Raw genomic sequence first — 12,157 nt, 5'->3', positions numbered from 1 at the left:
GAGCAGTCGCTGCTTCTAAACACTCGATTTGACATCCAGACGACTGAGAGGCCGAAGCAGTAAGTGTGGGTGTTGTGTGTTGGAAAGATCAGGAATGCCCAACAAAGTGAGGTTTGAGTTTGGAATTGCAAAATAATTATGATGCAATTAGTTTAGGCTTATGGTTTGGTTAGCTTAAGACGTGGTTTAGAGCTTAGAGTTGACTGGTGTCAAGATAAAAAGAATCCAAAGATTCCTTCCAAATGTGTAGAAAAATATCAGATGTACAGGCCTGATGTCGACAGGTTGACAAGTCGTCATCCATGACACATTTACATACCGCACACTTGGATAGCTTTGGGTGCACACAGGAATGCCACATAAGATATGAAGACAACCATTAATTTATAAATATAGCCTTGTCTATTGAGTTCAAGGCCTCCTACCACCAAGATGACACAATGGATATTAAAACCTCTCAGGTCTAAAATTCTCACTGTATGAATCAGGTGTGAAACACCAAGACAGGTGTGTCCAAAAAATCCCACAAACGGTGCGCGATTAACTAAATGAAAACAGGTTTAGATCAGTGTAAGGGGTAAGATTAGGTACTGCATGTACTGTAGTGCAGAGGTTCATGGTAGTGTGAGGGCAGGAATAAGGACTCAAAGTCAAAAGGATGTGTGGGATTATTGTCAGTCGGTCAATGTAAAATCCATTTCTCAAAAATGCAAATCTTCATTTCCAGATTCACACCACTTGAACCAGTGAAAGTGTTTCTTTGTGCAACCATGTGGCATGAAACCTATGATGAAATGTTGAAGATAATTATTTCACTATTCCGGTAAGTTTCTCATAGGTTGCTGACTGTGCACACAGCTATGGTACCTGGCATGTTTCTCCACTTTTGGCAAAATAAGTTCCTTAACTTGTCACCTTGACGTGCATGTAGGTGGGCAATGTCGTTTGGGTGAAACTAGTGTGTACCTAAAATAACTATCTAAACTGCCCCTGGCTGTCTTCGACTTCATAATTATTGCCAAGGTTTTGATTGATATGGTCACATGTAGACTCCAACTGTAGAGTAAGCATACATTTGGTTTTGTTAAGGACCACTTAAGCATGTTTGCTAGTTCAAAGCTTTCCAGACGGTAGGCACAAAAACATTGCTGTCCTGAGAATTTTCCTCAATCATCAGTTTCATCACGTCAGCTCTCTTGCAGAAGTTTGAAATCCAGAAAATTAGCTTAATTACATATCTCTAATGCAATATAACAACCTCTAATTTCATCATGGTAGACTTCCCTTACGATTTTTATGTGATTCTTGTAACACCATAGACTGGACAAGTACAGACCGAAGAAGAAAGAAAAAGAAACAAGTGATGTGACTTTCGAGGGCCATATCTACGTTGACGATGCCTTCAGAGATGTTGCCGGTAGTCAGGGGCGCCACGTCAATGAATATGCAGAGATGCTTGTGGAAATTCTCAGAGAAGTTTACAGGTAAAAAACTCGAGGTTGATTTATTTAAAAATCATAGAAAGAAAAATCACAATGCAGAATTTGACTGCCAATTGATCTCAAGTCTACAAATGCTGAAGATCTCACAGATTATAACTTTAAATGAAGCTAAATGAAATTATTATTTCTATTTTATCCTGTGTCTTCAGTATCTTTGTAAACATGGATAAAGGTGTCTTTAAAAAGCAGCACCATGTCCCTGATCAGAAGATCGTGAGGACACCTTATGGAGGGCGTGTGGCGCTCACCATGCCTCATGGAAACAGTCTGGTGGTTCACTTCAAGGACAAGACACTCATCCGGCACAAGAAGAGATGGTCCCAGGTGGGGAAAATTATGCAATGGAGATTTGAATACTATCCAGGTTAAAACATTTTGTAGCTTTAATGTCAGTCAGTGCTTAAACATGTAGCAGTGAGACATTTGTAAGAATCCAATATAATTTTTTTTTCAAATGTTGAATTGGATGATTTTTGTTTTTACGAAGATAGCTTTTAAAAAAAAACATTTAACACATTTGATTTCAAATATTTCTACAAACATCTGTTTTTTTAATCAAAACTTTTTTAGCAAACTGTGTTTTTTATAAAAACTCACAAACTGGTAATATGTCAATGTCATTTTGAGGAAAAAGGTTTTTGTCAGAGTGTGTTTGCTGAATAGCATTTGATCATTTCCAGATCATGTATTTGTACTACCTCCTGGGCTGGAAAATTGCGGCCAAGTATTACAAAAGGTGGGGGAAAGGAGGCGACGAGGCTGAGCTGATGAAACAGTTTAAGGTGAGATGAGAGAAAACACATGAATGCACATCAAGCACACATTAACAAGTGCACACATACACACAAATACACATTCATTCTGTATATTTCTATATGGAAAGTAGTTACATGCAAAAATGAGCATGCTGTGCCTGTACCTCCAGAAAGAGAAGCACAACACCTACCTCCTGGCTTTAGATGGGGACACAGACTTCCAGCCTGCTGCTGTGATGTTGCTCGTCGATCGTCTGAAAATGTATCCGTATGTTGGGGCAGCATGTGGCAGGATTCACCCCACTGGATCAGGTTGGTCATATACAATTAAAGAACAGTTACAAGAAACAGAGGAGAACTGGATAAAATTAGATTGATAACAATTATTGATCATCAATAAAGCCAAGTCAGCAGCAACAACTATTGGCATCCCAGCATGTAATCATCCAGTAGGATGTAGGAAGGGTTAATGTTGTGGGTTAAAGAGAAGACTATGAATTGTACAGTGTATTTCAATTAACCTATGTCCAAAGTTAATTCATGCATTACAATTCCAGATCACACTGCTTTATTGATTCAAAAACTGTAGTGTGACGTAAAAGTAAATAAAAATTAAATAAAGTTATACTTATACTTATAAAAGTGCATTAGTGACTTTCATCCTCCATTGACTTCAAACAAATTTTCTTTTTGTAACCAGTTGCCTCATAGCTCAAGACAATCAACACATCGCAAATCAAAGAAACTGCCACAGACAAATATACAGTTTATGCAATCACAGTTCTGTATTTTCCTGGCAGGTCCCATGGTGTGGTACCAGAAGTTTGAATATGCAGTGGGCCACTGGCTTCAGAAGACAGCAGAACATGTGTTCGGCTGCGTGCTGTGCAGCCCGGGCTGCTTCAGTCTGTTCAGAGCAGCAGCGCTGATGGATGACAATGTGATGAAAAAATACACCATTAAGGCCTCAAAGGCTCGACACCATATCCAGTATGACCAAGGTAGCTGAAAAATCTGAGAGGCGGTCAGTCAAAACAGGTGCTTTATTGCTCAACCATAGTCTATTTCTAGAGAGGATTTTGCAGAAATGATGTATAAATATAAAGTCTGACAAAAAAAAAATCAAGCATAGCATTAGTTTAGGCAGGCAACGGAGTCAAGCTCAGCTCACAATCACCTTATAGCAACCAACGTCAAGTCACATCAGCTGACTGCTCAGGTGATTTCCCTCTAAGCATTCATTGGCCACACAAGGGGCCTTATTTAAACTGCTCTAGCCTGCCTACCCAGTAAAGAGCCACATCGTCACAAATAACTACTACAAAAAGATATCTGATAAAGTTGTCCTGACTGAAATGTTTTTATCTTATAAAAACTGTAGAAGTGTGGATGCTAGACAGACTCATAAATGAAAGTTAACACCATGATGGCTGAGGTAGATTTACTGTAAATTTTTCTTTAATTCTAGCTAGTTAGTCCAACTAGCTTCCAGATAGTTTGGTCAGCTGCAAAATCATATGAATTAAGACATTAATACTGTGGTGAGCTACATGTAAAATTGACCAGATATGGTGAAGAAAAGATCAACTACCCATCAAATTAATGAAAGAAATTAAGCTTGTTTAAATAAATTGTACTGTTACCAACTATACTGTGCTGTACCTTAACTGCTATCCATTGCAACCATAAATTAAAGCACAGCAGTGCCTATAACTCAAACCAACCTTGTAAGTTCTCTGATTCTGGTTCAAAAAGGCAAAACAATTTATGTGTTTGTTTTTTTTGTTTTTTTGAAAGTGAGACAATAAGCATAAATATTTATGCAAAATATTTCACCCCTTCTGCCTGTTGTTCTTTGTATCCTTGCAGGAATGATTAATGAAGAGCAAATAACTTGACTTCAGTTACTAAATGTTTTTTTCTGCTTTTCTCTCATGCGCTGTTTTGAATTTTGTCTAAACATCTCGGTAATTGTCCCTGCAGGTGAGGACCGCTGGCTGTGTACTCTGCTGCTGAAGCAGGGATGGAGAGTGGAGTACAACGCAGCCTCTGATGCCTACACCAATGCCCCGGAGGAGTTTAAAGAGTTTTACAACCAGGTAATTACAAGAGCAACTCAAACGTGTTATTGTCATGTTAATTGTGAACCATGTGTTGTCCACATACCTGTAACAGTGGCTCTGTACCACTTCCAAAGCTATCCTTTCAGGTGGTTCTTCAACTGAAACTATAACAAGCAAATTAACATTTTACTAAATAATTCATGAAAATATTTCCTTACCATTTTCAGCGTCGTCGATGGGGACCGTCCACCATGGCCAACATTGTGGACTTGCTGGGCTCTGGCACCCTGATTTCCAAGAGAAACCCGTCCATGTCCAAACCCTACATGTTCTACCAGCTCTTCAGCTTGGCCTGTTCCATACTGGCACCTTCCACCGTCATCCTTATGATTGCAGGTCAGGCTTGTTTTTGGATTGATGTTATTTTTCTTCCAAATCAAAAATGCTTAGCGGGACCACAATGGAAATAAGTTCACGCTTTTTCTGTTTTACTGTGACATGTCAAGCTTAATTGTGGATCATGCAATTCTTAATTTTATGCAAAATGTATTTTCTTTCACAGGTGCTGTTACAAATGATTACAAAACAAATTTATTAAACTTATTAAAGTGCATTTGGTTTTCAAACAAAGTTCAAATCAGTTCATTATTAAATGGTTATATACATTTTGACAATTTATAATTTAATTTCCAGCATGATGCAAGGAAATTCCAGCATTTGTCGCTCAGGTGATAAAAAGTTAATGAATGAGGATGTAGTTTCGTAAATTTGGCCATGGTGATATAACTATGTGTTTTCTTTTGTTTGCTTCCTGTCTGCCATTCAGGTAGTTTGAGCGTGTTGCTTGACATGGACCAAAACGCTGCCCTGGTTGTGGCTGTGATACCTCCAGCTATCTTCCTTGGTATCAGCTTCAAGATCAAGTCAGACACTCAGATTGTTATTGCAGCAGTCATGAGCATCTTGTACGCCTTCCTAATGATGATAGCAACAATTATCCTAATAGGTATGTTAGACACAAACCTGACAGTCAATAAAGCCTGTTAATACAAATGGCCTCTCAGCCTCATTTTCCATCTTTTTATCCTCCACCAGTCAACATAGTGAAGGACGAAACCATCGTGACTCCAAGCAGCATCTTCATCCTCACCCTTGTCTGCACTTACTTCATTGCTGCACTCATGCATCCCCAGGAGGTTGGCCTGGTGTTCTTCGGTTTGCTTTACATCATTTGCATCCCCAGCGCCTACCTGTTGCTGGCTATTTATTCCATGGTCAATATGAACAATGTGTCTTGGGGCACCAGAGAGACAGTGACTGCCAAACCTGCAGCCACACCCCCACAAACCCAAGCCCAGAAAGGTAAATGCTAGTTGAAACTTGAACAATTGTGCATGCATGAATTTGGAGAACGATGAGAACCCTTAAGGTTTGTGGTTTTACTGTCAGTTATTTACACATGTTACATGTTGAGCAACACTGGACTAATTATCAAGGAATCCAGTCACTGTTTTTCATTTTTGGGTAAACAACAAACAATTAAACATGTCAAACAATTAAACAATTACACAACATGGTTCAAAGGTTAATTAGTCAAATCCTCCCCCTAGCAGTTTCAAGGAGTATGGCATCTAAACATAACCTGAAATGAGTTCCTTAACACCAGATTTCAGGTTATCTGTAATGAGGTGTGTAGGCGTAAGCAGTGGGATGTGCCCTTACCTTGTACCAGGAGGGGGAAGAGAGGAAAAATCATCTTTGAGGTTCTCTCCTCAGAGTGTCTTTTATTAAAGTACAAATCAGAAAAAAGGTTCTACAAAAGAAAAGGACAGAGCAAAACAGCAAGTCCCCCTTTTCTTTTTATTCTTCTACCCCTTTTTGTTATACAGTGAACAAAATTATGAATGCAACACTTTTGTTTTTGCCCCCATTCATCATGAGCTGAACTCAAAGATCCAAGACTTTCTGCGTTAGTGAGCACTTCTCCTTTGTTGAGATAATCCATCCACCTCATACGTGTGGCATATCAAGATGCTGATCAGACAGCATGGGTTTTGCACAGGTGTGCCATAGGGTGGCCACAATATCTTGTCAGTATGAAAGATCTTCACTGTTCTGTACGATGCAAACGCAGGACCCTTTCTCATTTCTTATTTTAAACTGCTACTAATCCTCAATCAATTACATAATCTATGTTTGAGTTGAGCTGAAATTGATAATTATTTATACAGCCAAAAGCATATTCACACGGCTCTTCACCTGGGTCAAATGCTGCGGAAAACCCTGTTGGAAAAGCAGTGCAGAAGAACCCATTGTTAGCCAAGAGAAGCTGACCGTGGAGACAAGAGAGCCTGAACAGCAACCCCAAAACACTATTGTGGAGGATTTTCAGAGTCATGATGCGAAGCAGAGGTAATATCTGAAGACGGGACATTAATTTGGAGGGTTGGTAATGTGTATTGTAAAGGTTTCATGGCTGCTAATTTTAACTAGTCACATTCACACTCATTTGGAAATTTACAGTGCAAAACGTACATTTTTAATTAATATCAACATCAAATGCAATGTTTGTTAGTATCCTATTATCGCTTAGTAAAGAAAAAGATTGAATGATGCATTCAATGGTTTGCTGCAAACTCTTATTTCTTATTTTTTTCAGGCAAGAGGCTTTCACCCACCGTCACCAGTGTAAGTCCTGATATGAGGGAATTTAGCAACATTTTGCCTGCGACACTTTCATGTTGTGCAAAATTTCCTGTCCTGCTCTTTTCCTCAGGTTGGGTCAGACAACTGCAGAGTTTGTCTAAAGACATGCGGCTACGGGAGGACACACTCGACAAGGTGCGAATTTCTCATTTCATCACTCAGTATAATTGTCCTCCTCCTGTTTTTTGATTATGTGTGATCACCTATGTCTGTCCCTCATCTGTCTCTTTGATTGTGATAAAAATTTGTCATAAACCAACAGCCAGGTAGGCAAGAAATTTGCTTTCTGTCATTTTCAGTGTCAGAGATATCTGGCTAAATTTAATGTTTTTAATCCAGTGAGGTTTAACAGACCAAACGCTACATAATGTTAAAATTACATGGATGAAAATATAATATTATTAGATACTTTTTCAGAGAAGTGGCAAGTCACAATGATATTTGTGCATTTTAGTAAAGATATTCAAAGTGAAACAAACTCTTTCATAATTGCAATTTTGGCAGCATGAAATACACGTCATTGAAAAAGTTTCTGTGTTTCTCTGCAGGATGAAGAGCAGTTCTTCAGAGAACTGATAATTAAATACCTGAAGCCTCTGTCTGACAGCAAAAAGAAGCAGAAAAAAATGGCTGATGAACTCAAGGAGTTGAGAAACAAGGTAACGATGTGTCATGGTGGTGAACTGAGTTGCACGTTTGTGATTCTGCTTATGCATAATGTGTTTTAATGTTATCAAACAAATAATAAAGTAAAATTCTAATAAAATTAATCTCTTTCATCTTCTTGTACAGATTACCTTTGTCTTCTTCATTTGCAACGCCTTCTGGCTCACAGCGACCGTCGTTCTCCAGCTCTTAGGGTCAACTGTTTTTATCCAGGTGCCAAAGATCGACATTAACCTGCAGTACACTGGACAGTACATATACATTGACCCTCTGGGATTCATGTTCATACTATCCTTCGCCTTGCTGGTTATCATCCAGTTCTTCGCCATGCTGTACCACAGGTAACCAGTCGTATCAAATCAAAAAAGCAACTTTTTAAAAGCAGTGTTTGATGTTGCTGATGTAGATGGACCACTTATTCATTTTTAATTTTTACGTCCTTATTCTGTTGGTTTTTTTTTAGAATGTACACACTGATCCATTATGTGGCCTTTCTGGATACGGAGCCTGAAAAACAAAACCAGCAACAAGTACATACAACTGCTATTCTACTATTGTTACTACTATTAGTACTGGAGCTATACTACTTCCAATACCACTACTATATATACCGTACTACTGCTACTATCACTGCTGATTTATTACGACTACCATTACTACTGCTACTAAACAAGGACACAGGGACACCTAGTGCAGCAGAGGGGGTGTCACACTACTACAGTTGCTAGTGCTGCTAGTGCACAGCAGCCTTCTGGTATTTGAATAAGGGCAAACAATCCTGCAGGTTCAAGTTACATCCTGTGAGATGTAATATGTATAACTCTTTGTCAGACTGTACAGATTGTTTAGAGGGATGTCAGTATATTGATAAAGATACATCATATCAGATTCAGTCAGCGATATAACAAAGTCTTGGATTTATATCCTTGCAGTCACACTTGATAACTAAGTCTGAGAGTGCTTAGAATTGCATTGGGGTTTCCCATGTTGCATTATGTATCGGGCACTCCGTCATAACCTAAATACAATATACAAAAAAATGCAACACCAAGTAAATTTTAAGATGATGACAGCAAATCTGTTGTGGCCCAAACACTTTCTGTTTGGGCCACAACAGATAATAACCATCAGCTACTGAGTAACTCGTACCTTTCAGAGGCCCTGATCAGACAGAAGACAGTTTTGCAGTCTTCTTTATCCAGTCGTTCCTGTTGCGAAGTAAACTAACAAACCTGATTTGATTGGACAATTATTTGCACCTGTGACAATAATATTGATAATAATAAATCTGAATCAATAATTCAAATGGATATATATACTTTTATGAATCTTTCAGTCTCAAAGTACATTTTCTGAACACACTGTACAGCCTCCCCTTCATTAGAAACATTTCCTTAGTGACACATTCAGTATTAACCGCAAGTTGACACTGTTTTGATTGCTGCTGTAAGCACACAGTAAACAGAAGCAAAACCAATTAGGAGGGGCCAATTAACTTGTCAGCTACAAAATACTGTTTGATAAAGGATAAAAGACAAAGGTGTAATTGCAGCTTAACATGTCTTACCACACCCTTCTAATACTATGATCACATTGCAAAACATTTTTGTCAAGTCATGAGTGCAAAGTTCTTGTTTTAGGTGTGGTAGAATTGATGTGGTCTAACCATCTCAATTCCTTGCAGGTCAAAGATGATGAAGTCGGTGATCGTGACGGTTTCATGTTTCCAAGTCTGCTCAACAGAAGTACCCATGCAACTGTAGTGTAAACTAAGATGAACCAAAACACAACCAAAACTTGTTTTCTGCACTTTGAAACAAGTAAACGTACTGTATGTGAGACTTAAAACTATCTAAAGCTGACTATACACTGAGCCCAAGCCCAAGTGTGATGTGGAAGCTTGAAATCTATAGTGCATATATACTGAGAGTGGATTTTTCAGTGAAGAAGGAGACATCTTGTATCTAGCAGTGACTTTTGAACTTTTGAATTAATAATTATTTGCATAATCATAGATTCTGGATTTTTCAATGAGAGAGAAAAAGTAAATGTTATTTTAAGAAATTTAAGTATGTAAGGAATAAAAATTTTTAATGGAGAAAGCAGAGTGTCGATATGTCATAAAGCCTGTTAGGAGGGGATCTTTGAGCAAAATGACAAAATACTGACTAGTATAATCTTCTTTGTGATTTGCTACTGTTCCCAGTTTTTTAATATTTTTGGACTTAGACTGTTGTATGGACAAAATAATAATTGTATCAAGATGTCATGTTGGGCTCCTGTGATGGGCATGTTTCACTTTCAATCATACAGATGAAATGATTCATCAAAGAAAGTATTTGAATTAAAAGATGAAATGAAAATTGAAATTATCACAAGTTGGAGGTCTATTTTGTACACAGTCTTGATTTTCTTTCACTGAAACCGAATGTTTTTCAACATGGTATGTTTAAGAATACCAGGAGGTTAACCTGGGAAGGTGAACAGGTTTCTTGTCCATCAAGGAGTTGTTTGAAATGTTCAAACAGTTTCCAAAATGAGGAACCTTCTTGAACCCTGCAGCCTGATGGAACCTTTCCTCTGTACTTAGATCCATTGTTGAGCTTTAATTATTGTGTTTAAAATGTCAGTGTTTGTCTTGAGTAGGTGTTATTCATTTTGCTTACTTACTAAAACTTACTTACTAAAACAAATAAAGTGGTACTACTCTTGATTTGTGTTGGTCCAGTTACATGAAAGAAGGTCACATCCTCTTTTATTTTTTCACTTGTCTGTTTACATCTCACAAGCTTTTCGGATGAGGAAGTTAAACCAAAGCTTGGTCACTGGTATTATCACATGGTGGTGGGCAAAACATTATTTTTATGAAGGTGTTTTGGTTTTAGTTCAAGGAAACTGATTTCTTAAAGGCCCAGCTTCTCTTTAGGCAGACATTGAGCAGACCCTCAGCTGGCAGAAACAAGATGCCAAGTTGCTGTTTTGGAGGAACAGGTTGGCAAACTAACAAACTATAAAACACATAAAATGTGGTAATTCTAAATATTATGACAATGCCAATTATGATTTTGGGTGGCCAAAACAGCATTCAAACACTGTTGGTAGGGGGCAATTATAAATATTTTACCTTTTGTCATGACAATCGTGAAGAGAACAGGGATGATATCATGTTACAACAAAGTTATCAACCTGGCTCTTTGCAGATTGCCTTGCATTGATTTTTTTTGAAGCCCTCTGCATTGTCACCACTCCTGCACTGAAAAACTCAGTCCATTTAAATAAATGAGGGGATGGAATTTTTTGAGCGGGGCAAAGGTCTATCTGAATGCGACCTTCAACGGAAATCAAAAAGCGTGGTAGTGTGAACGTAATTTCCAAGCAGTAGTGGGCCATGGAATTAACCTGCATTTATCAGTCTTTCAATCATTAAAGAGACTACAACAGATACCACTATTTTTCTTATCCTGGATCAACTACACTGGTAAATGAGTTGCATCTTTTAGCACTTTTGTATAATCAAACAGTTTAAACACACTTCTAATTACCTACAAGTTTACAAGCTTTTATTTTCACATTGCAGTTTCTCTACATTCATACAGTTTTTACACCGTAATTTTATGATGTGCTACAGAAATGTTCACTTACAAACAAAAAAGTAGAACTACTCTAAGCTTATTATCATTCATTGCAGTGAATTTAAATTCACGTTTAACACTGTGAGCTTACATCCATAACATTCAACATGACAATGCTGCTTCAGTACACAGCAGAACAGAAATACCATAAAACCTAACTAGCAGGAAAGATAAGCAGTCAGATAAACAGACTGTACTGATATGTATCCTAGTGATTATTATGTGCTACAGAAATGTTCACTTACAACAAAAAACTAAAACTACTATAAGCTTATTATCATTCATTGCAGTGAATTTTTAATTCACGTGTAACAGTGTGAGCTTACATCCATAACATTCAACATGACAATGCTGCTTCAGTACACAGCAGAACAGAAATACCATAAAACCTAACTAGCAGAAAAGATAAGCAGTCAGATAAACAGATCGAACTGATATGTATCCTAGTGATGTGTAAGTAATCTACAGAGCAAGTACAGCGTTTTATGAGCTGGTTGCTAAGTACTGCTGCTCATTATGCTGGTTGACCAGCTTCTTGGCTAAAAGCCATGAATACTCTACCCACTTTTGTACTGAGGTTACAGTTACACTCACAGCTGGCAAAACCCTTTTGAGCATTTCTCATGGTAGAAAACGAAAATGTGCATAGAAAGATTACTTAAAATGGAAGGACTTACTGTACAGTTTCAATTCATCTACCCTTCAGTGTGACCCCTGAACACCAGACAATGTCATGACTTAAGTTATTACTGGCTTTCCTTTTAATAGTCTCACTTCCCTCTTCTTTCCATGCTAACCACAGTTCCACTTTTCATCTGTGACTTTAATGACAT

The 12,157-nt window shown here is 37.9% G+C and overlaps 1 protein-coding gene across 1 annotated transcript in view; it reads left to right on the top strand.

The window, feature by feature from the left end:
• LOC123976754 (chitin synthase chs-2-like) overlaps positions 1-10,060 on the top strand; it is a 15,505-nt gene extending 5,445 nt beyond the window's left edge. Inside the window, exons 4-20 of the mRNA XM_046059100.1 lie at positions 728-823; positions 1,320-1,484; positions 1,652-1,826; positions 2,183-2,284; positions 2,428-2,569; positions 3,058-3,258; positions 4,241-4,356; positions 4,548-4,716; positions 5,147-5,326; positions 5,416-5,682; positions 6,552-6,732; positions 6,980-7,008; positions 7,097-7,161; positions 7,575-7,685; positions 7,819-8,033; positions 8,156-8,222; positions 9,377-10,060. Of these exons, the coding sequence (XP_045915056.1) occupies positions 728-823; positions 1,320-1,484; positions 1,652-1,826; positions 2,183-2,284; positions 2,428-2,569; positions 3,058-3,258; positions 4,241-4,356; positions 4,548-4,716; positions 5,147-5,326; positions 5,416-5,682; positions 6,552-6,732; positions 6,980-7,008; positions 7,097-7,161; positions 7,575-7,685; positions 7,819-8,033; positions 8,156-8,222; positions 9,377-9,460 (2,365 nt within the window). The 3' untranslated portion in view covers positions 9,461-10,060. The remainder of the gene's footprint in view (positions 1-727; positions 824-1,319; positions 1,485-1,651; positions 1,827-2,182; positions 2,285-2,427; positions 2,570-3,057; positions 3,259-4,240; positions 4,357-4,547; positions 4,717-5,146; positions 5,327-5,415; positions 5,683-6,551; positions 6,733-6,979; positions 7,009-7,096; positions 7,162-7,574; positions 7,686-7,818; positions 8,034-8,155; positions 8,223-9,376) is intronic.
• The last annotated feature ends 2,097 nt before the right edge of the window (positions 10,061-12,157 follow it).

Source organism: Micropterus dolomieu, linkage group LG09, assembly GCF_021292245.1.
Source record: "Micropterus dolomieu isolate WLL.071019.BEF.003 ecotype Adirondacks linkage group LG09, ASM2129224v1, whole genome shotgun sequence".
NCBI lineage: Eukaryota > Metazoa > Chordata > Actinopteri > Centrarchiformes > Centrarchidae > Micropterus > Micropterus dolomieu.
The sequence above is the reverse complement of the archived record's forward strand: the minus strand, read 5'-3'. Positions and strand labels throughout refer to the sequence as shown.